The sequence below is a fragment of the Scleropages formosus genome, chromosome 25, assembly GCF_900964775.1.
Source record: "Scleropages formosus chromosome 25, fSclFor1.1, whole genome shotgun sequence".
Classification (NCBI taxonomy): domain Eukaryota; kingdom Metazoa; phylum Chordata; class Actinopteri; order Osteoglossiformes; family Osteoglossidae; genus Scleropages; species Scleropages formosus.
In genome coordinates this window covers 17654856-17674087 of record NC_041830.1, presented here as the reverse complement: position 1 = coordinate 17674087, position 19232 = coordinate 17654856, and the positions used below count along the sequence as shown (strand labels likewise).

Here is a 19232-nt window from a genome sequence, read left to right as displayed (position 1 = left end):
ACATACCTGAAGCAGGGTCACGGTGAACCGGAGCCTAACTCAGCAACACGGGGTGTAAGGCTGGAGAGGGAGGGGACGCAGCCGGGACGGGATGCCAGGCACCCCAAGCGGGACTCGAACCCCAGACCCACCAGAGAGCAGCCGCACCTCCTCTCTGTACATCTCAGAGAAAATACAATGTGTTCATTACATTAGGAAACAGAGTCACGGTTGCAGACCTGTGATTCTTAAGTTTAAACTACATTTATTGGATGCTTTTCTCCAAAACAGCTTACAGTGTTGAGGTTACAATTATTTACCCATTTATACAACTACATAATTTTACCAGAGCAATTCAGGGTAAGTACCTTGCTGAAAGGTACTACAGTCCAAGGGGAGACTTGAACCTGCAACTCTTGGAACCAAAGCCAGCAGCTCTAACCACCACGCTAGCAGCTGCCCCCTAGACCTAGTTTGTTTCTTTTCACTTGATGCACCGATGTTCATCACTCGAGTAGGTGCACAAAATGCAGTAGATAGACTAACCCTGATCACACCCCTACAAATTTCTCTGTTTTATGTCCAATACAGGAGTAGCGGTTCTGTAAATAGGCTGCAGGGTTCCTCCCCCCCCCCCGTCTGTGCCTGCTCATTGGTCGGTTGTCCCACGCAGGGAACCTCATATAAACCCGCAGACGCTGCTCTCGGGAAGCGAGCGAGAGAGAGAAGGGGGGCTCTGAGCACTCGGTGCAGCTCCGCTCTTCTCCTGCGTGTATTTGTGTGCGTTTCACACGTCTCTTGCAGCCTGAAGACGTCCAACACGTGCCGAGATGAACCACGGCACCCCCGACAGTGAGCCGCTGCGCTACCTCAGGTGAGGACCGTGTGGCTTCAAAACACACCGCACTGGGTGAGTCAGGTCAGCGTGGCGAGGGGTGTGTGTGTGTGTGTGTGTGTGTGTGTGTGTGTGTGTGTGTGAGAGAGAGAGAGAGAGAGAGAGAGAGAGCGAGCGAGCTAGAGAGCGAGCGAGAGAGACCTCTGAGCGAAGGTGAGGCAAACTGTTCAACTGTCCCCCAGGGCTCCTCTTGCACTGCAGAGCTGCGCCACCCAGATGTCCCCAGGGGTCAGCGTTTCGGGGACGAGGGGGAGGTCGGATTGCTGTCGGGGGGGTGTCTTCCTGTGGGACGACAAAGGTGGTGTGTCCTCACGGCCTCTTGCTGCTCTTGCGTGGGTTGGACATCAGTCGCCCGCTTTCCCTCGGTCGTGTCCCGCTGCGTTTCGGCACTTTCGCTTACCAGCGCAGACCCAGCTCTCGTGGAAACCGTTCCACTGTCTGGGACCTCTGACCTTTGACCCTTCGCACAGTGCGCTTGCGTGTCTCTGATGTCGTCCCCATGAAAGGGGCTCCCAGACTCCTTTTTCTGGGCAGCGCTTTCATGTCCAAGTACTACCGACACCCCCCGCCGTAATGAACCCTTACTAGGGTTAGTGTCTCGATGGGGGGGGCTCCTCTAGACCACCCCGTTTGAGCTTTACGAGAGCCCCCCCCAGCCCACCGGAGCTTCGCTCACCGCACAGCGCTATCATTGTCAGGTGTCTGGTTACGGTTCGACCCTCATGAGTGGACCCCGGTGGACCACGACAGCCACTTGTCCCATTGCCATGGCAACAGTGTGTATGCAAATTGGGCTCTTGAGCAGGACCAGGTGTGGTTCCGGTTAAGGTGGCAGCAGTTGGTGTTTGTTTAAAAAGGACTCCGACTGATGAGCACCCCTTGAGCTGGAGTGTGACCCGCTGTTGTTATGGCAACCATGTTCCATGCCTGCTGCCAAACAAGAGGGTGCCAGATGGTCCATCCTGCACCACCTGTGTGCCACACACCTGCCAGTGGGAGGAGTGGAGTGCCACCTACCTGAGGTGGTAGGACCCCAAAACATCCTGCTCATGAAATATGCAGGGGGTGTAATTTGGATCTCTGGGACCCGCTGCTAACTTGTGGGGGGTGACCAGCTACCCCAGTGCTGTGTGGACATCACACCGCAGCGAACTCGTTCGCTAGGGCTTGGGAGTGAGTGGCTTGCAGCAGCATTGTGGGTGGATGCCAACCTGCTCTCAATAGGCTCCTCCTCCCTCACTGAGCTGGACAGGACCTGGATCATGTGCCCTACCGGCGTGAGAGACGAAGCCAGACCGATGGCGTGTGTGGTTCCCACCAACCCGACCGGGCGTGTCAACCTGTAGGGAAGGTCACGTTTCGGTCACTTAGAGGGACGTCCTCCAGGGCAGCTGCTCAGACATGGCCATTAGTGAGTAAGGGCCTCGTGGGAAACGGGGTGTCTTCCGCCTGCTCCAGCGCTTCGGATACGACCGGTCACACGCCTCATGAAGAGCTCTGCTCCTGTGATGTCGTCGTGGTGCAAATGTGTCACGGAAGGAGGATTTCCGTGACACGTTTCCGACACCGGTCGGCGGGTCAGCAGGGGTCAGCGAGCCCTTAGCTTAGGGACGAATTGCTCACGTCGTAGACAGTGCCATGGGCACCGATGCAGCTCCTGGGTCAGTTTCACCGCATTTCAGGGCCACTGACACCTTGATCCACCCTCTTGCCCTGCAGATTTGAGTGCAGTGATGCAAGGGATTCTGGGTAACCACCACAGAGACATTTCTTCTTTGACATCTTCTACCTTAGAGCTCCGGTGCACAAAGTGCCCTCTGATGAGATGATAATCAACCCCTCGAGCTGGAGACATTACTTAGCTTTAGCGCCTTGCTGCCCTTCAGCCCCTGCGGCTACCAGGGTAATTACACATGGTTGCCATGACAACTAGGTGTTAGCCCCCATTTTGTCAGTGGATGACAGAGGGGGGGGCCAGGATGACCAGTGCCAAGGGAGCAACATGGTAACACTACAGTGGTGAACATCCTCCCGAAGAGCGATGAGCTCGGCATCGTAGGGGAACCCAAAGGCACTGTGGGAAAAGCGAAGGTGGCATCAGGGATTCTGTCGCTCCTTACATTTAGCTGACGCGTTTCTCTAAAGCAGGGGTGTCCAAACTACGGCCCGCGGGTCAGTTTTTATTGGCCCGCAGCAAATTCTGAAAATATAATTGAATATGGCCCGCACATGGCGCTTGAGCTCAACTCTGTTGCACTTCTCAGTTTCAACACTAGATGGAGCCAGTCACAGAAAAGGTGCTTCTCCACTAAACAAAATTAAGCAAAGAAAAATATTTACCACGAGTCACCAGAAATGGCAGCACCGAAGAAACGCAAGATAGCAAGTGAGTGTAGAAGATTTCAAACACGGTGGGAAAATGAATATTTCTTTAAAGAAATCAACGGAAAGTGTGTCTGTTTGATTTGCAATGAAGATGTTGCCGTGATGAAAGAGTATAATGTCCGTCGGCACTATGAGACGAGAGTATAATGACTGATAGCCATCTCTGTGAAGTCCTTCGTGTCTCAACCACCAAACTTTCTCCTGACATCCCAGCCATCCTTCAATCCAAAGGACAGCATCACTGCTCCCACTGAGAGCAATGTTCTTCACATTATAGGTGAGTTAGAAATACACACAGTAATCATGTGTCAATATGTCACCTCTTGTGTGTGGCCCGGGCCTTTGCTTATTTTTCTGTATTTGGCCCTCACCAAAAAAACTTTGGACACCCCTGCTCTAAAGCAACTTACAATGTTAAGGTTACAATTATTTATCCATTTACAGAGCAATTCAGGGTAAGTACCTTGGCACCTTGCTCAAGAGTACTACAGCCACAGGTAAGGCTTGAAGCTGCAACCTTCGGATCCAAAGGGCTGTTGAGCCGCAGCGCCCTCTAGTGGAGGGGGGACCGCATCACGTGCGCACGCTCCCTCCACATGACACGCAAGTTTCACGCAAGTTTCACACAAGTTTCACACAAGGGAGGTGTGGCTGCTCCCAGGACGACCCTGCTGCCTGTCATCCCGCTGCTCACAGACACGTTCTTTGTGTGGTGGAAGTGGCTCATTCCTGCTTTCCTCCTGTCGCATTGTCTCGCGTGGCGTGTTTGCGCTCGGCAGAGCACACGTCTTATGTGGACAAACCCCCCCCCCCCCCCGGGCCGTGTTTCGCCTCTCCGTTTGGCTGCCGTCTCGGTCACGGGTTTAGGCTGCTGACTCGCAGATGTTTGTCTCTGCTGTGACGCCTCGGGGTTCGCATGCTGCCTGAGTGTTTTCTTCTGAGCGGTTTACCGAACCAGGATGGACACGGGAGCGGAAGCGGTGTGTCGGAAACGGGGACGTGGCGATCTCCGTGTCGCTCGAGTTCCCGAGTTAAGCAGGAGAGAGACGGGGCCGCGCGGCGCAGCGCGGCACACGGCAGCCAACGCCGCTCTTGCGTTCCCCTCCCGCAGCAGAGCCGAGGCGGCCGCCATCGAGACGGAGCTCCTGGACGAGTACCGCTTCGGACCGCAGCAGCTCATCGAGATGCGGGGCTACGCGTGCGCCGTCGCCATCACCAAGGTGCGAGTCGGCCACCCTTTCCACTTCGCGCCGTCTTCCAGTCACTTGGTTTACATGCAAGCTGCGCGACCCGTGCGGTAACATCACGCCTCGTCTCCGGCGACTCGACGCCCACCTTCACGCAGGCCTTTCCGCTGAGCTCGCTGAGCAGGAAGCAGCCGACGGTGCTGGCGGTGTGCGGGCCGGAGCAGAACGGTGCGGTCGGGCTGGTGTGCGCTCGCCACCTGCGCATCTTCGTGAGTAACACTGGCCAAAGGCGCCCGTAGCGGCTACGCAACTGTCCCGCCGGCAGTGCATTTATGAGCAGGATCCTTGGCTCGGTCCACCTGGCGCTTGTACTGAGCAGCCATACCTTCCATTTGCCTCCCAGGACTATGAGCCCACCATCTTCTACCCCAAGCGCTCCCACTGCACTCTGCATCAGGACTTCACAGTGCAGTGTGAGAAGATGGACATCCCATTCCTGTCTTATCTGCCCACCGAGGTGAGTTTCCCCCCCCGTCGGACCCACCTGGGCAGAACTTAGTGGTCCTATGCCGTCTTGGGTTTTTCTTCTTTTTTTAAATCAACCCATTCCAGTAGATGAAAAGGAAATAGGTAAATCCTGAGCAAGCCACCCAGAGCTCTTACCTGAACTAACTACCTGTTCTCAGGTGCAGCTCATCAACGATGCCTACAACATGGTCATTGATGCCATCTTGGGCCCTGAGACAGACATAAAGAGCGTGAAGGAGCCCTACACTGGCATCCTGACAACCCTCAAGCAGGTCAAGATACCCACAGCCAGCGTGGACATGCCTTCAGGTAAGGTCTCTTACGCACACGCACACGCACGGTCCACACCAAAGCCGTAGACTTCCCGAACGCCACGGTTTCCAAGAGCTCACGCTGCCACCATTTCCCTACCATCATTCTACTGCGTGGTCACAGCAAGCTCCAAGCTGTCTATCTCCTTGTGGTGTCTCTGCATTGAAGGATGGGATGTGGAGGAGGCCAGGGCCGACGGCCTGCAGCCAGATGTGCTCATCTCGCTGTTGGCGCCCAAGAAGTGCGCCGCCACCTTCTCCGGCAGACACTTCCTGGCTGGCCGCTTCCTGCCCTACGACATTCAGAGAAAGTACGAGCTCAACCTTCCTCCGTTCCCCAGCACCGAGTGCCTGGTACAGCTATAGCCTTGCTGTCCGAGCACTTTCTACTACTTCGTCAAAACTGTTCCGCTGCTCTTGAGCATGGAGCCATTAGAAGGTGTGATACACCAGCCTACACGAGATTACAGGCAGTCCCCGAATTACGAGTGAATTCTGTGTCCTCAGTCTGTTAAGTAGGAGCAGTTCGGTACGGTGGGTATCAAACGCCAATTTGTCAAATGTTTGTCTTAGTTTATCATATATCGTGTACCTTGCTATGCATAAAAAATTAACATTTTGAATACACTGCCATCTTTCATGTAACAATAATGTAACTAATAAATGTTACTACTGTCATGATGAACAGAGGACATGGAGGAGGCTGGATTGTTTATTCAGAATCAAAGGGCCAGACACGTTCTCCTGGTCAGGCGGTCGGTCGGTCAGCAAGTATCCAAAATAGTGGTTGAGGGACAAGGCAGGCGTCCATTATCAGAGATGTGGAACGGGACTGGGGAATGATACGGGACAGGACTCGGAAAGGCAAAACAAGGTAGGTTTGAGAATAGAGAGAGGACGGTTGTGCCGAGCGAGATTCCGCAATTGGGAAGAAGCCTTTTAGAGCCGAGTGCCCCGAGAAAGGAAATGCATGCACCAAACAGTTTGCTTTTCCCATGTTCCTTGACGTTTCACTTTTTTCCAATCACTTTATTTCCAGTTTAGTTTCAATCATGAGAGTTTCCCCTTTCTTTGATGCATCACATTTACACTTTGGTGCCATAGTAACATGAGACACAGTTAACAGGAAAACTAAGTTTGTCCAACCTCAGGCTCCCATGCCCCAGCCACAAAACAAGTGTAGACCGTTTTGATGCAGAACGCAGAGTAGCTCCCCTTTGTTATTGTAATTTGAATTAATGGTTTTTACTTCATGCTGACAAAATTTTAACTGCCAGTCAGTAAGAGGGCTATATGGAAGAAATCATTCATAACTCAGGACTGCCTGCATTTTGCTTTGTGTTGTCGGACTCAAGATACAGCAGCAGCAAGATTTCTTTTTTAAAAGGGGGGGGGGGGTGTCGGTGTCTAGTTAAAGGGCTCTTAATTTGTGCCATGTTACTATTGGGGTGTTAGTCCAACAGCCACAGTGCGGTAGGGGAAGCATGTTGGCTCTTTATTGAGCAAACACTCACCTTTTGGGCCATATTTAGTCAACTGACAAAACACCATACAAGAAATGGTTGATCTATATGTAAAGTTATGTGTCAGGAGTATTCAGTATATCCAGCGAGACATTTTGAGCATTGGGGGCAAAGCTAAATGCAGGCAGTCCCACGTAACACCCCAATAGCAACATGGCACAAATTAAGAGCCCTTTAACTAGACACCAACAATTCCCCCCCCCCCCTTTTTTTTTTTTTTTTTTTTTAAAAAAAAGCACATCTTGGTGCTGCCATCTCTTGAGTCCGACAACACAAAGCACTTCCCTTTCTCTGACCTCCTCCCTGGCGAAAAAGCTGGGCTGATCTTGGCTCTTCTTGCCCTGGCGTGGAAACGGCCCCCTTTAAGTGGTACTGCAGTCTAACTACAATTTACTCAGCTCCCTGTGGAACTGCATGTTCTGTCAACAAAAATAATTACACCAAGGGTCACTGACCCCCCCCCACAGGAAGATTTATATGGGGGGGGGGGGGGGGGGGGGGGGGAGAAGAAAAAAAAAGGACAAAAGATACCCAATGTATTATTTTATTTCCTCCAAGTCCATATGATGCAGGAGTTCCACAGGATTTAATGCGAGCGCTTTTCTGACCACTTTACTGCACAGCAACAGCTCAACTCAGTCTCCTGAGAGGCAGCCAGGCACCGTGGCCTAGGTACACCTTTCTTCCACACTCAGAACGGGTACACGAAGTTCTCCACACAGCACCTGAAATCAACATATCAGGCTGCATTTTAATGTTACAGCTGCATAATTGAGGTAACAGGTACATCTAAAAATCACTACCCTTTTATGTATGCATGTGGAAAATGATATGTCATAAACATGTTACTGGTGAGATGTATAAAAGCTATAATGTGCACCTACCATCTCAAGTGTGTCTAACTTTACAGCTGGGTCAGTATCCACTAGACTTGGCTCAGTGGCCCCATAAAGAACTCATCGTAGTATGTGATACCAATTCACAATATTCACTCTAAAGATAAAAGTTGCATAGTTTCTCCTTTTCTGGCATGTTGCAGCAATGTATTATTTAAAAGATCAACAATCTGGCAATTTCCCCTCAACCAATTTGTCATGTTGAACATGCACACAATAGAATAAAAGGGGACAGTAGGAAAACTAAATTAAATACAAGATTTCTTGGTGTGTGTGTGTATATATATTTATCAATGTCAACCATAAAACAGCTATGATGTATCAGAAAACCATACCTCAGTGTTCTGAACTTCAAACTGGCCCAAGTCACTGAACCACAGACCTTCAGCTGATTCCACCACCCGTTAACACATTGGCTTCACCCTAAAAGAAGACATCCACAAAATGAGTTGAGTCCATGTCATCCTGTGTTCAACCATGTTAACACCTACAAAAGCATGCAAATGGTTTTAAAGCTACAGTTTACAGCCTAAGCAAAAATTACTAACTAAACAGTTAAAAACCATCCCTACATTGTCTGGAAACTTAAGGCCTCAAGTTGATTAACTCAAACACATTTAAATACCAGTAGTATGATATGCTTAAAGAATTGCACAAGTATCAGAGCTTCAGGTCTGCATCACAAGACCAAGAGACACAGCCTTTGTTAGCACAAGGGGATCTTTGAGGGCAAAACACTGGTGCTTTGAGCTTGGCAGACTGAGACTTTGGAGGCGAGATCAGGACATTGCTGACCGATGCCCTACTGGCATCCAAAGGTTATCCAACAGATCTCCTAGTGGGATCACTTCCCAGGAAATAAGGTCAGAGCACTTGGTTTTTCATGCAGATCCAAGGCAAACCCAGTTCAATAAACGGAAAGCTTTAAGTGACAGCTGTTTCGGACATCGTGGAAGTGACGGCAAACTTTCATGAAAGTTACACGTTTACATTGAGAACTCTTACAAAAAGGATGTGATCAGGAGAGCAAAAAGGAGTTACCTCACAACACAGGCCTATCTCCACATATGAACTAGCCAAGAGCAGCGTTTCGCCCCTGAAGAGTCACATGTTGGTAGGCGCAACACTTCATTCTCCAAGGACTTTGTCGGTTTTTCTCCCAAATGGTAGCAGAGAACACTTGGACGTAATGAAGCATTATGAACAGTACCAAGGCAACCAGGTGATTCTGCCTCTACAGAAGTTTAGAACTAAAAGTGATCCTAAATCAAAGTCATTCTTAAGATTGAAATCTTGCATGTTAAGTCTTCAACTGTTTGGAGATAAAACCTTGTTATGCAGTAGAAACTATTAGTCATCTTCATAAAATTCTGAAGAATATTACATTGATCTTGAGTTAGATCACACTGCTCTCTACCATACAGATTCTACTAACCTGATGCTACATCTCAAAAACATTCAGGTGGTTCTCTGGCACATGGTGGAGCATTCTCAGAGGCACAAGAAATTCAGAGCACTTTCAACGAATTGTTTTAATAGGCTTCATGAAGCCAGAATTTTACAAAAAGGAGTTCTCTTCAATGTGGTTGGTACACAGAACAGAAAGCACAATTCTTAACCAGCTAGAACAATCCTGGTTTAACATTTTTTTTCTCTGAAGGTTTGAATATACGATTCAGTCCATGACAGCAGAGCACATTTTAAAAAATAAAAAAAATAAAAAAATTAAATGCCAATTGTTTCAAGAGCAGGATACCTCTGGCACACAGCAGCTTGCTGACACCAGCACCTCATGAACAGATGGCTAACTCCTGGGTTTCAGCCTCACAAGCAGTCTGAAATAAATTCACTTTTTGGATATGGGATATTTACAAATAATTAGCTACAGAACAGCTGGTGCTCTCATACTGCTTCTGTTAAAGAAGCCAGCAGGAAAGACGCATCAGCTCTGCAAGCTTTTTGGGTTCACTCAATTGAGAGAGGCAAAGAGCAAAAAAAAAATCTCTAATTTAAAGGAGGAAAAACATCTCCAGTGATTTCTGGGTCAATTGAAGGCCAAAAAAAAAATGAAAAGCCATCAGGCCATGTGGGAACAGGGTATGATTTCAAGCTCTATGCTTATAAACAGGACAATGCTACTGCCACCCACCCTCACCCCAAATACAGTGATCAGTTCAACCTTTCCCAAAACGCTTTAAGAACTGCCCTAATTGTAACGCAGGGCTTATGGAGCATCAAATCTTAGTTCCCAAATTAAAATACTAAGTGTTTGTTGCACTTCAAGTGGGATGTAATCCCAGAGAAGAAACTGGTAACAAAACCTAAACAGAACTTCAAAAAAATGCTCCAGTATTATCACAGAACCTCATATAAAGACGACTACAGTCAGGTCACACAAAACAAGGAAAAAAAATCATCTTCGAAGAGCGCATCTTTATATATACAGCCAGCGAAGGGAGGATCTTGAATCGTGAAGATTTTTTACTCGTGTGAGGCTGAGGACAAGAAGTAGGTACAGATGTAAAGGCAAGGAATCGCATGGACATTTGCTTCACAGAACTCCACGCTCATTCCCTCAATACTTCCTATACACTTCTACTGAAAACACTGGCTTTCTCAGATGCCCAATTTGAAACACCATTCTTTCGATTTTAGAGAACAAATGGAGATACATATTTGTATGAGGTTACTCAGGCAAGATGGTAGAGGAAGGTTTTTTGAACTCTTCATAATAGATTTTCATTTGTGGTCCTCAAGTTTGAAACTTAACTCCAAAACAGGTCAGGGCAGTACGAATCAGGATATCCAAATAAGATGAAGTGGAAATTGCCAAATGGCACGTTCAAAATTGTTCTCCAGAATTCTACATGGGTCTAGGAGTTTGACCTAGGACAAGTAGGAGGCGGCAACAAGCTCCACTTAATACTTACCATAGCTGTCATAGTTGTCCCTGTAAGATCCACCAGAGGAGCGGTCTCCATAGCCAGACTGCCCCCTTATAAGGGAAAGCAGGAATTCAAATACATGCAATCATCCTTCTTGCAAAATTCAGTAGTCTCTGAACTCTCAAGACCTTACCTGTTGTCCCTGCTGTAGTAACCACCACCGGAGGAATAGCCACCTCCGCTCCTGTTGGAATAGCCACCACCATAGCTCCTGTCTCCACCACCGTAGCCTCTGTCCCCACCATAGCTGCGGTCTCCATACCCCCTGTCACCGCCACCATAGCCGCCACCACCTAGGAAAACAATGGTCACTTTAAACACATTCTTCAGACACCAAAATTAGACCACGCCTCTAAAAGCAAATGCCAAAAAAACAAACAAACAAGGAGGGCATGACTAAAAGCAAATGGGAGCACACCATTTTGCAAATTGCCAGCCCTTACCTCGTGAGTAACCACGCCCACCTCTCCCCCTGCCCCCACGGAAGAATCCACCTCCCCTTCCTGAGGCCCCGCCTCGGTAGCCACCACCAGATCGTCCACCACCCTTGCCAGCCTCGTCCACTCTGATCATCCGGCCATCCACCGACTGCAGGCGAATGGAAAAAATTAAGCTTTAATACAAAAATTTTACACAAAATTCAAGACCCAGCCAAGTTCACGTTTTATCTGGTCACAGTAACACACCTTGCCATTCATGCCCTCCATGGCATCCTTGGCATCCTCTGGATTCTCAAAGGTCACAAACCCAAACCCACGGGATCGCTGAGTCTCCCTGTCTCGGATGACATCAACTAAAAAAGATAATGAACAATTAAGTTTCAGACCTGAAAAAACATGACCCTAAATTAACAGGAAATCATTATGAAAATACAGATCAACTACATCATGCAGCCCATGATTTAGAACTGCATTACCTTATGCAAGACCTACTCACTTTTGGAGATATTTCCATATTTAGAGAAGGCTTCCTCCAGAGACTGCTCAGTGGTGTCAAAGCTGAGCCCGCCAACAAAGAGCTTCCCTTCGTCAGACATGTTGAGCGTCCTGCAAGTTCAGGGAACAGGGCTCAGTGCTGTCTGTTAAAATGACGTCACCGCTTCAATGGCGGCCGCCATTTTGTCCGCTGCGCCTGCGCTGTTCCCAAGCGCCATTTTAGGCTGCCGCGCCCAATGACCTACTTCTGAACAGCGTCTAGTTTAATAGTGATGGTCCCGTAGAACAACAAAATCCTCCCGAAGGGCCGCCATTACATGGAATCAATAGTCTAAAAATCGTCCTCTGCAAAATTGCTGTGCATGGATCAGTAATCCAATCCTCACCCGATACAAAAAAAACACCTTCTTCCAAAAAAAAACGTATGAAAGTAAATTAACGAAGGATTGAAGCGCGGACTGCCGCCTCCTCAGATACCATGCAGATCAGCTGCGTTTTTTGACCTACAAACCGCCTCGTAACCACACTGACCTACTTCCACGAGTGAGCCGACAACGACGGTACTCGCGACTGCGCACTAAACTTGACGCGCTCACCTAACAAAATTTTGTCTTTAACGACGGCTCGATTTATTTTACCTAACAAGTATGTTCTCCTGGACACTGAAGGCCTTGGCACACCACCAGCCGTCCCCCGACGCCAACCAGCTTCTCTAGTTCTAAGCCCGTCGTCGTTGACTAGTAGTGAGCGACTTCGAGGCGCCGTTGTTGCGCAGGCGAGAAAACAAAGCGCGCGCAGAGAGCGACGAACGCAGCACGACATATCGCATTTCTTTCCACAAATTCCGCACCGGGAAAAACTAAACACAGACGCAACTATTTCAGCCACTAGTGAAATATGCGATGACTGTTTTCGAAAATAACCAAGTCAAGTGTGAAGAGTAAAAAAATATATACACATCTGACCCGCCCCTCCAACCGTTTCTCTCCCTTTTTCCGTTTTTACTAAGCAAAATGCCAAAAATTACCGCGCTATTAAGCTAGCGCCATGATTTCCGCATTTGTGACAGAAAAAAGGGGCCTGTTTCTCTTTTGTTTGCTGGTGTGTGGTGACGCCCGGGTTCGATCATCAACCACCGTTTTCATAACCGACTATTAGTTTACTGTACAGCCATAAACAACATTAAAAATTTTAGACTTACTCACTGAGGCATGCGTTTAAGAATATGGTATAAACATGATTATTATAAGAACATTCGCCTGTGTTGGTAACAGGATACATTACGATTATCTGCATACTGGTAAATAAATGTAGCTTTTCCCTTATTGAACATTAAAAATCATACAAACCTTTATTTCGAGTGAACCCGTTAACTTCTCACTACCTCACGCTGTGCTTCTCCGCGGCAACTAAAAGGCGCGAATAAAATGGACTCTTTTATGAGAACTTGTCCTCCTTCTACTGCGACATCATGAATATTTCATTAGCAGAAGGCGGTTCAAATACAAGAACTGTCTTACTATTGGACGGACAACGAGGATATTTAATCATGCAGCCCGCCCCTTTACGTCATGACCCCTAGGAGAGAAGGACAGTTCTTCCCATTGGTCGCTGGATTAGACCCTGTTATGGCCCATATGTAATATTGTGTTATTAAGGTACTGCGTTTCCAGATTTTTTTCACTCGCTCTGTGAACACTCATAAGCATTTCAACAATTGATGCACAATACACTTTCTATGTATTGTTTAAGCGTAAGAAACGCCCTTATGAATACTAAAATCAAATATGCAGGGTAAATTTTTGATTTTGTAACACTTCTTCGAAGCAGCCGTGATGTGACACGCAGCAGTCTGCGGTAACTGCGCACGAGCAGGACGCCATGCGGCAAAGCGGTGCCTACGTGCAGGCTGGGTCGCGCGCAATGGCTGCTCGAGACGACGGCCGTGGTGAGCGCGAGCGGCGAGACGAGCAAACGGAGGCTCTATGACGACACGGTGCCGCGGGACGTCGGGCTTCGGCGAATATTCATGGATGCAAAAGAGCCGGAAGTGGGCCGATTCGCTCAGAGCTCGTATCTGTGCACTTCCGCTGTGAACAAACATGAATTCCCTCAAACGTGTTCTTCTCAGTGGTGCAAATGACAAACGCCAGAGTTGTATAGTATTTCTGAATAGTTATTATCGATTTGCTTAAAATATGTTTGAATAAAACTGCAGTGTGAGTGTATCGGTACTGCACTTGTCCAGAGTCAGTAAAAGGGCTAGCAAAATCATTGTAGACCCCTCACATCCAGGCCACTTCCTCTTCGAACCTTTGCCATCTGGCCGGCGCTACAGAGCACTGAGCACCAGGACAGCCAGGCACAAGAAAAGTTTCTTTCCTCAGGTCATCTACCTCATGAACAGCTAAATCCCCCCTAGAGAGTAAACCAGTGCAATACACAACGCTATTTATATTTGTATTTATAACTATTTATCGCATCATATCTCTTACTCACACTCCCTTGCATTTGTATAGAACATACCTGTATTTTTGTATAATATTGGGTACTTTATATTTTTCTATATTTTTTATCCTTCATTCACATATTCTATCTTCTCATCTGTCTTGTCACTGTCATTCTGTCTGCGCTGTGGAAGTTTCTTTCTGTCACCAAGACAAACTCCTTGCATGTGTGAACATACTTGGCAATAAAACTCGTTGTGATTCTGATTCTATACTCAGCAGTCAGTATTTATTATGTATTTCTCTCAATCTTACTCAGTCAGTTTCCTATCTGAATGTGTCCGTCCATCCACGTATCTGTGACAAACACGCACGCTGCACCGGACTATTCACTATACTCACTTGGGTGATAGACCCAAAGACCGCCAGGGGAACGGTGGGGGTTCGCGTCCCGAGGCCCGACTCGCCGCGCAGCAGCTGGACGCGCGGCGGACTGCCGCTCTAGAGCGCCGCCGTGCAGGCCGAGGAGGAGGACGACAAGGGCCCGAGCCACTCGTCGACACCCGGAAGCGAACGATGGGTGCAGCGCGCGAGACTCGGGTTCACGTGAGCGCTTCTGCCTGCCCCGCGCAAACGGTGTTGGGAAGGAGGAGCACGTGGCGGCATCCGCTGTCCAGAAGGACGTGAATCGGGACATGATGCTGAGGGACAAGCGGTGTCAAACGGTGGATCATTAAACTGTGTCTTTACGGGGCGCAGCAGCTGGCGGCGTAGTGGTTAGAGCTGCCGTCCTGGACTCAAAGGTCACAGGTGCGAATCCCACCTCCAGCTGTATTACCCTTGAGCAAGGCACACACACGCACGCGATGTCTACAGCCACTTGTCCCGAGCGGGGTCGTCGCGAACCGGAGCCTAGCCCGGCAACGCAGGGCCGAGGGGGTGGGGACACACGCGGGATGGGACACCGGTCCGTCGCAAGGCGCCCCAAACGGGACTCGAACCCCAGACCCGCCACACAGGGGCCAAACCTGCCGTGCCACCGCTGCCCCCTTGGCCAGCTGTATAGATGGATAAATCAATGTAAGCAGGAGAAAAATGTGAGCGAAATGAATAAATGTATGCGCACAGACACACTGTTATTAGGCGGGCGGCTGTGAGGTGCAGACTCAGTGCGTGCGTGCGCGCGTGCGCGCTCTCGCGCGTTTGGTAGCTTGTGGTACCACTGAGCCGGAAACGTGAGGCCCGCCCGGGGTGGGTTTCTGCAAGGGCCAGCCGGGGGCGCTCGCCTCCAGGTCACAGTGGCACCTTCATCGTCTCTCTCCTCCTCTCTTCTTTACAGGTAAAACGGGCAGCACAGAGGCAGGAGGGACGCGAAAGAGGGCGCTTCTCACTGCCGTGGGAGGGGAGGGGAGGAGAGGAGAGGAATGAAACCGGTGCTCACGATCGAAAGGGGGCTGGTGGGGGAGACAGGCTGCCTCACCTGCAGCGCACCCGGCCTGTCTGCCCCGACCTCACGCGACCCCCTCCGCGGATCGGCGCAGGCGGCCCAGGAAGGATCCCGCATCCAACCGGAGCCCGGGAGGCACTTGCCAGTCAGGACCGACCGCGCGTCAGGCACGAACAACTCCAGGGGGCGTGGCCAAAGTGTGTTCCCGCTAGCACGCTCCCCCCACCGGCATGCTCATGGCAACAGCACAGTTCATCTGTGTGTGTGGGTGTGCGCGTGTGTGTGGGCAGCCGCACGATGACTTTTCCACAGCAGGTAGGCTCATGTTCTGGTATTTCCTTTCTCCACTTTCTCTTTCTGTGTGTGTATGTGTGTGTGTGTGGCAGTCACATCCAGAGCCACAAGGGCAGAAGCTTTCGCTGTTCTGGCACAAACAGATTGCAGCTAAAATACTCTTTCATGATTATCATCGATGTTCGACGTGGCACCTTTCCCTACTTTTACCCTTCAGTTCAGGGTAAATACCTTGGTCAGCAGTAGAAGAGCAACAGGTGGGAACCAGAGTCCTTTAACTGCAAGGCAGCAGTTCCAAGCACCGTGCCCCCTGCTGCCCTGAAATTGCCGCTGCGCTCTACCGGGTTTCGCCGTGGGCCCGTTTTGGCAGTCGAGCGTCTTGTTGGGTCTGAGCACTGGGACCTGTGTCTGTCGAAGCGGCTGTGGGTTAAACACACACACGAGTGTAAGTGCCGCCGCCTTCAACAGATCGGAGCGCTCCACAGTCAGTGACAACAGTTAGCAGCATGACACTTTTCCACACACGCGCGCACTTGTGTGGATCCGGACAGAATCTGAGCCTCTGACGAAACACAGCTGAAATCAGGTGTGTGCGTTTCCCATTCTGAGCAGCAGGAGCGCATCCACTGACACACGCGTGACAGGTGGACACACACACACACACGATAGCCTGAAGGCAGGGGCAGGGAGGGAACGCCGACGGGCGACTTCACCGGTGTTCTGCTGACCTCAGCATTCGCAACTAGACATTTTCCCAGCTCCAGAAAGCCTCTCGGCCCCGGGGTCAGGAGAGGCCCGATCCCGCAAGTGCCTCACGTCATCAGGACATCGAGGGCGATGGGGTCCGGCTCCTGTAAGCGCGGTCCTCCAAAGTGCTCACTGTCCTTAACTCCATCCGGCACACGTCCCATCCCGATCGTCTTATTCTGTGCGTATGTGTGTCCGTGCGTGCGGGTTACCGTGTCCTGACACTGACTGCAGTAGCGCGTGTGAGAAAGCACAGGTGGGCGTGCTGCAAACTGGTCTGAACCGCGTTTATCCGCCGAGGGCCGGGAGCAAGCGGAGACGAGAGGAAGCGTAGTCCAGAGGGCCGCCCGCCACATCCTGTCTTCCACACCCACACCGTCCGAGAGAGAACGGGGGGGACGGCTGATGTAGGGACATGGGGGGCCCTCGCTGGGCTTCGAACTTGGCACCGTACCGGGTCAGAGGCTTTGGCACAGATCGGCGGGAGGAGGCACGGGCATCTCAAACCCGCCCAGTTAACGCGGTTGCATCGTGGCTCTGAGCCGGGACTGCAGGTGCCAGAACTCCCATCCTGCCTTGCTCCCCCCCGAGGTGTGCACCTCCACAGCAGGTCCCCCGCTGAAGAACAGCCACGATGCACCAAGAGCATCCAGGGGTCTCATATGGACACACACGCTCCATAGACAAGTGTCGTACCATTCGTGTCCTCTGTGTTTCCGTAACCTTTGCAACACAGAGTAAGAGAAACGAAGAGGAATGAACGTAACTCTAAAACGCACCGATGCCGCACCGTGTCATCAGTTGACCGTCGGTGAGGTGAGCGCGTTGTGCCGTGTTATGAATCGTTAAAATGCGTACGCGCCGCAAACGCGCGGCGACGACACTTTCACTGGAACAGGAAGCAGTAGCACGGAGGAACCAGCAGGGGGCCTGCTGGCCCAGGGAATCCAACATACAGGGGTCGCGTCCCTCCCTCCCCCACGCGTGGGACGGCCGAACGCAGCCGGGGAAGCGAGAACAAGGGCGAGCGCCTCTCCGTCTGCAGGAGCCCCCCTGGAACCGTCCGCCCACCCGTGCAGGAATGTGGGGTGGGTGGAAGGCGGGGGAGGGGAGGCGGGGGGGGGGGGGGGGGCATGGATCGTGGGTTGCCTGCAGGAGCTTTACATGGAAACTTGGAAGGAGCTTTAAAGCAGGGGCTCCGACACGTGGGTCCGGACCAGTGGACCGTAGCTCACCTTCCCGGGAGGAGCGGAACCACGAACCAAAGGACGAGCTACGAACCCAAGGAATCCTCCCAATCGAAGCCATCAACCAGGAACCGACCCAGCCCGACCCTGCGTCGATCTTCAGACCATTTACATCCCAAGAGCCTCGCGCTTCTAGACAAGCTCCGTAACCAGGGTACAAAGTGAACTTTCTCACGTCGCTCCCATCTGAAAGCCCGTGACCACAGAGGGACGAGCCGAGCTGTCCTTACCCACGATGCCTCAGTGTCTGGCTCTCCTTGGGACAGAACGCGCGCTGCCTGTGCGTCACGAACACGAGCGCCTCGGTGCAGCCAGTGGACGAGTGTTCCCCGAGTCAGGGCCGAGTGACGCTCGCGGCTCGTTGCTCGCCGCCGCTTCTCCCGAGACGCGGCCTGTGCTGAGGCTCATGGGAAATGAGAGGCACGGCAAAAACAGCCACTATGACGCTCGGGACACGTCTCGTCCTGCTTCCGGGGACCTCCCCCACGGGACGTGCTCTTCAATACGGTAGCTGAGAACCCGTGGAGCCGCTAGACCTTGCCTGAAGGTCCTGCACCACGTTCAGAGGTATCGGACCATGCTGGAGGTCGCAAGTGTCCCGGGTTCCGGTGGCGATCAGAGGCACGATCGCGCACGTTGCACACGGAGCGCTTCCCAGGCGCCGGTGTTCCTCTTCCGGCTCATCCGGCCCATCGGTCGTCGGCCACCGCAGAGCCGCCGCCGCAACTGAGCCCGGCGCTGGCGGCTTCAGGGCCCCAAAAACACAGGCATTGCGGGTAACCGTGTGTCTCAGTCCACAAGGGGACGTGGTACTCAACAATATGCCTGCCGGTGGGGGTTCACGGTTTGCCATCCACAAGTCTCTTCCAGCATCGCCCAGTCCCTGAGAAAGTACGAAAGTACGGGGGGGTGTCACGGTCCCGTCGTGTGCGTGACACGAGACGTAGGGCTACGGTGACTCACTCAGGAGAGCCGAGGGGCGGCGGTGATGGCGGTGGGGTTCTCGCCCTTAGTCACCAGCAGTTGGATGTTGGCTGCGGCGGTGGGGGGTGCACAGTGAGCCTTTTTCGCACCCGGGTCTTGTGATGAGGAAGCTCTGTGAGAACCACGAGGGGCCTGAGATCGCTGGCGGGGCAGAATTTACAGGGATGGGGTGAGTTCACTGTGCGGATGGATTACGCAAGGTCACACATTTGCTCACTTGTGTGTGTGTGTGTGTGTGTGTGTGTGTGTGTGTGTGTGGGTGGGTGTGTGTGTGTGTGTGGGTGGGTGTGACTGCGTTTTGTGGGCTTAGGGTGTGGATTCAATTATAGGATACCATGCCAAGAACTCCCAGCACTCTCATCTCAGACAAAAACAAAGTGTGTGCGCGCACACACACACACACGCACACACACACACACACGCATGCAGAAAGGCAGCTGCTGGAAACCAAGTTTATGACCCGAAGTCCAAAGCAAGCAGCA

At 51.3% G+C, this 19232-nt stretch overlaps 2 protein-coding genes across 6 annotated transcripts; one reads left to right on the top strand and one right to left on the bottom strand.

Moving 5' to 3' along the window:
• Positions 1-675: 675 nt before the first annotated feature.
• Positions 676-6983, top strand: LOC108921624 (yjeF N-terminal domain-containing protein 3-like). Of its 3 annotated transcripts, none has more exons than XM_018731161.2 (6): positions 676-853; positions 4371-4479; positions 4605-4715; positions 4850-4963; positions 5133-5283; positions 5455-6982. In XM_018731161.2, the coding sequence occupies exons 1-6, from the start codon at positions 810-812 to the stop codon at positions 5649-5651; spliced, it is 726 nt and encodes a 241-aa protein (XP_018586677.1). In that variant the 5' UTR covers positions 676-809; the 3' UTR covers positions 5652-6982. The 3 variants fall into 3 exon arrangements, with proteins under 3 accessions (XP_018586677.1, XP_018586679.1, XP_018586676.1); XM_018731163.2 differs by having other exon boundaries at positions 676-889; XM_018731160.2 differs by lacking the exon at positions 676-853 and having other exon boundaries at positions 3726-4479; positions 5455-6983.
• Positions 6984-7336: 353 nt separating this feature from the next.
• LOC108921625 (cold-inducible RNA-binding protein B-like) lies at positions 7337-13023 on the bottom strand. Of its 3 annotated transcripts, none has more exons than XM_018731164.2 (8): positions 12934-13023; positions 11586-11695; positions 11336-11442; positions 11093-11237; positions 10783-10942; positions 10635-10699; positions 8040-10199; positions 7337-7533 (listed from the first exon to the last, which is right to left on the bottom strand). In XM_018731164.2, the coding sequence occupies exons 2-7, from the start codon at positions 11683-11685 to the stop codon at positions 10186-10188; spliced, it is 591 nt and encodes a 196-aa protein (XP_018586680.1). In that variant the 5' UTR covers positions 11686-11695; positions 12934-13023; the 3' UTR covers positions 7337-7533; positions 8040-10185. The 3 variants fall into 3 exon arrangements, with proteins under 3 accessions (XP_018586680.1, XP_018586681.1, XP_018586682.1); XM_018731165.1 differs by having other exon boundaries at positions 8040-8127; XM_018731166.2 differs by having other exon boundaries at positions 11114-11237.
• Between the last annotated feature and the right edge of the window lie 6209 nt (positions 13024-19232).

Excerpts from the sequence above, each read along its gene's own strand:
- LOC108921624 (XM_018731160.2), top strand. The coding sequence starts at position 4,219 with ATGGACACGGGAGCGGAAGCGGTGTGTCGGAAACGGGGACGTGGCGAT. Across the intron at positions 4,480-4,604 it reads GCGCCGTCGCCATCACCAAG|GCCTTTCCGCTGAGCTCGCT; the intron begins GTGCGAGTCGGC and ends ACCTTCACGCAG. Across the intron at positions 4,716-4,849 it reads CTCGCCACCTGCGCATCTTC|GACTATGAGCCCACCATCTT; the intron begins GTGAGTAACACT and ends TTTGCCTCCCAG.
- LOC108921625 (XM_018731164.2), bottom strand. The coding sequence starts at position 11,685 with ATGTCTGACGAAGGGAAGCTCTTTGTTGGCGGGCTCAGCTTTGACACC. Across the intron at positions 10,943-11,092 it reads TGGGCGTGGTTACTCACGAG|GTGGTGGCGGCTATGGTGGC; the intron begins GTAAGGGCTGGC and ends TTGTTTTCCTAG. Across the intron at positions 10,700-10,782 it reads TACTACAGCAGGGACAACAG|GGGGCAGTCTGGCTATGGAG; the intron begins GTAAGGTCTTGA and ends TTCCCTTATAAG.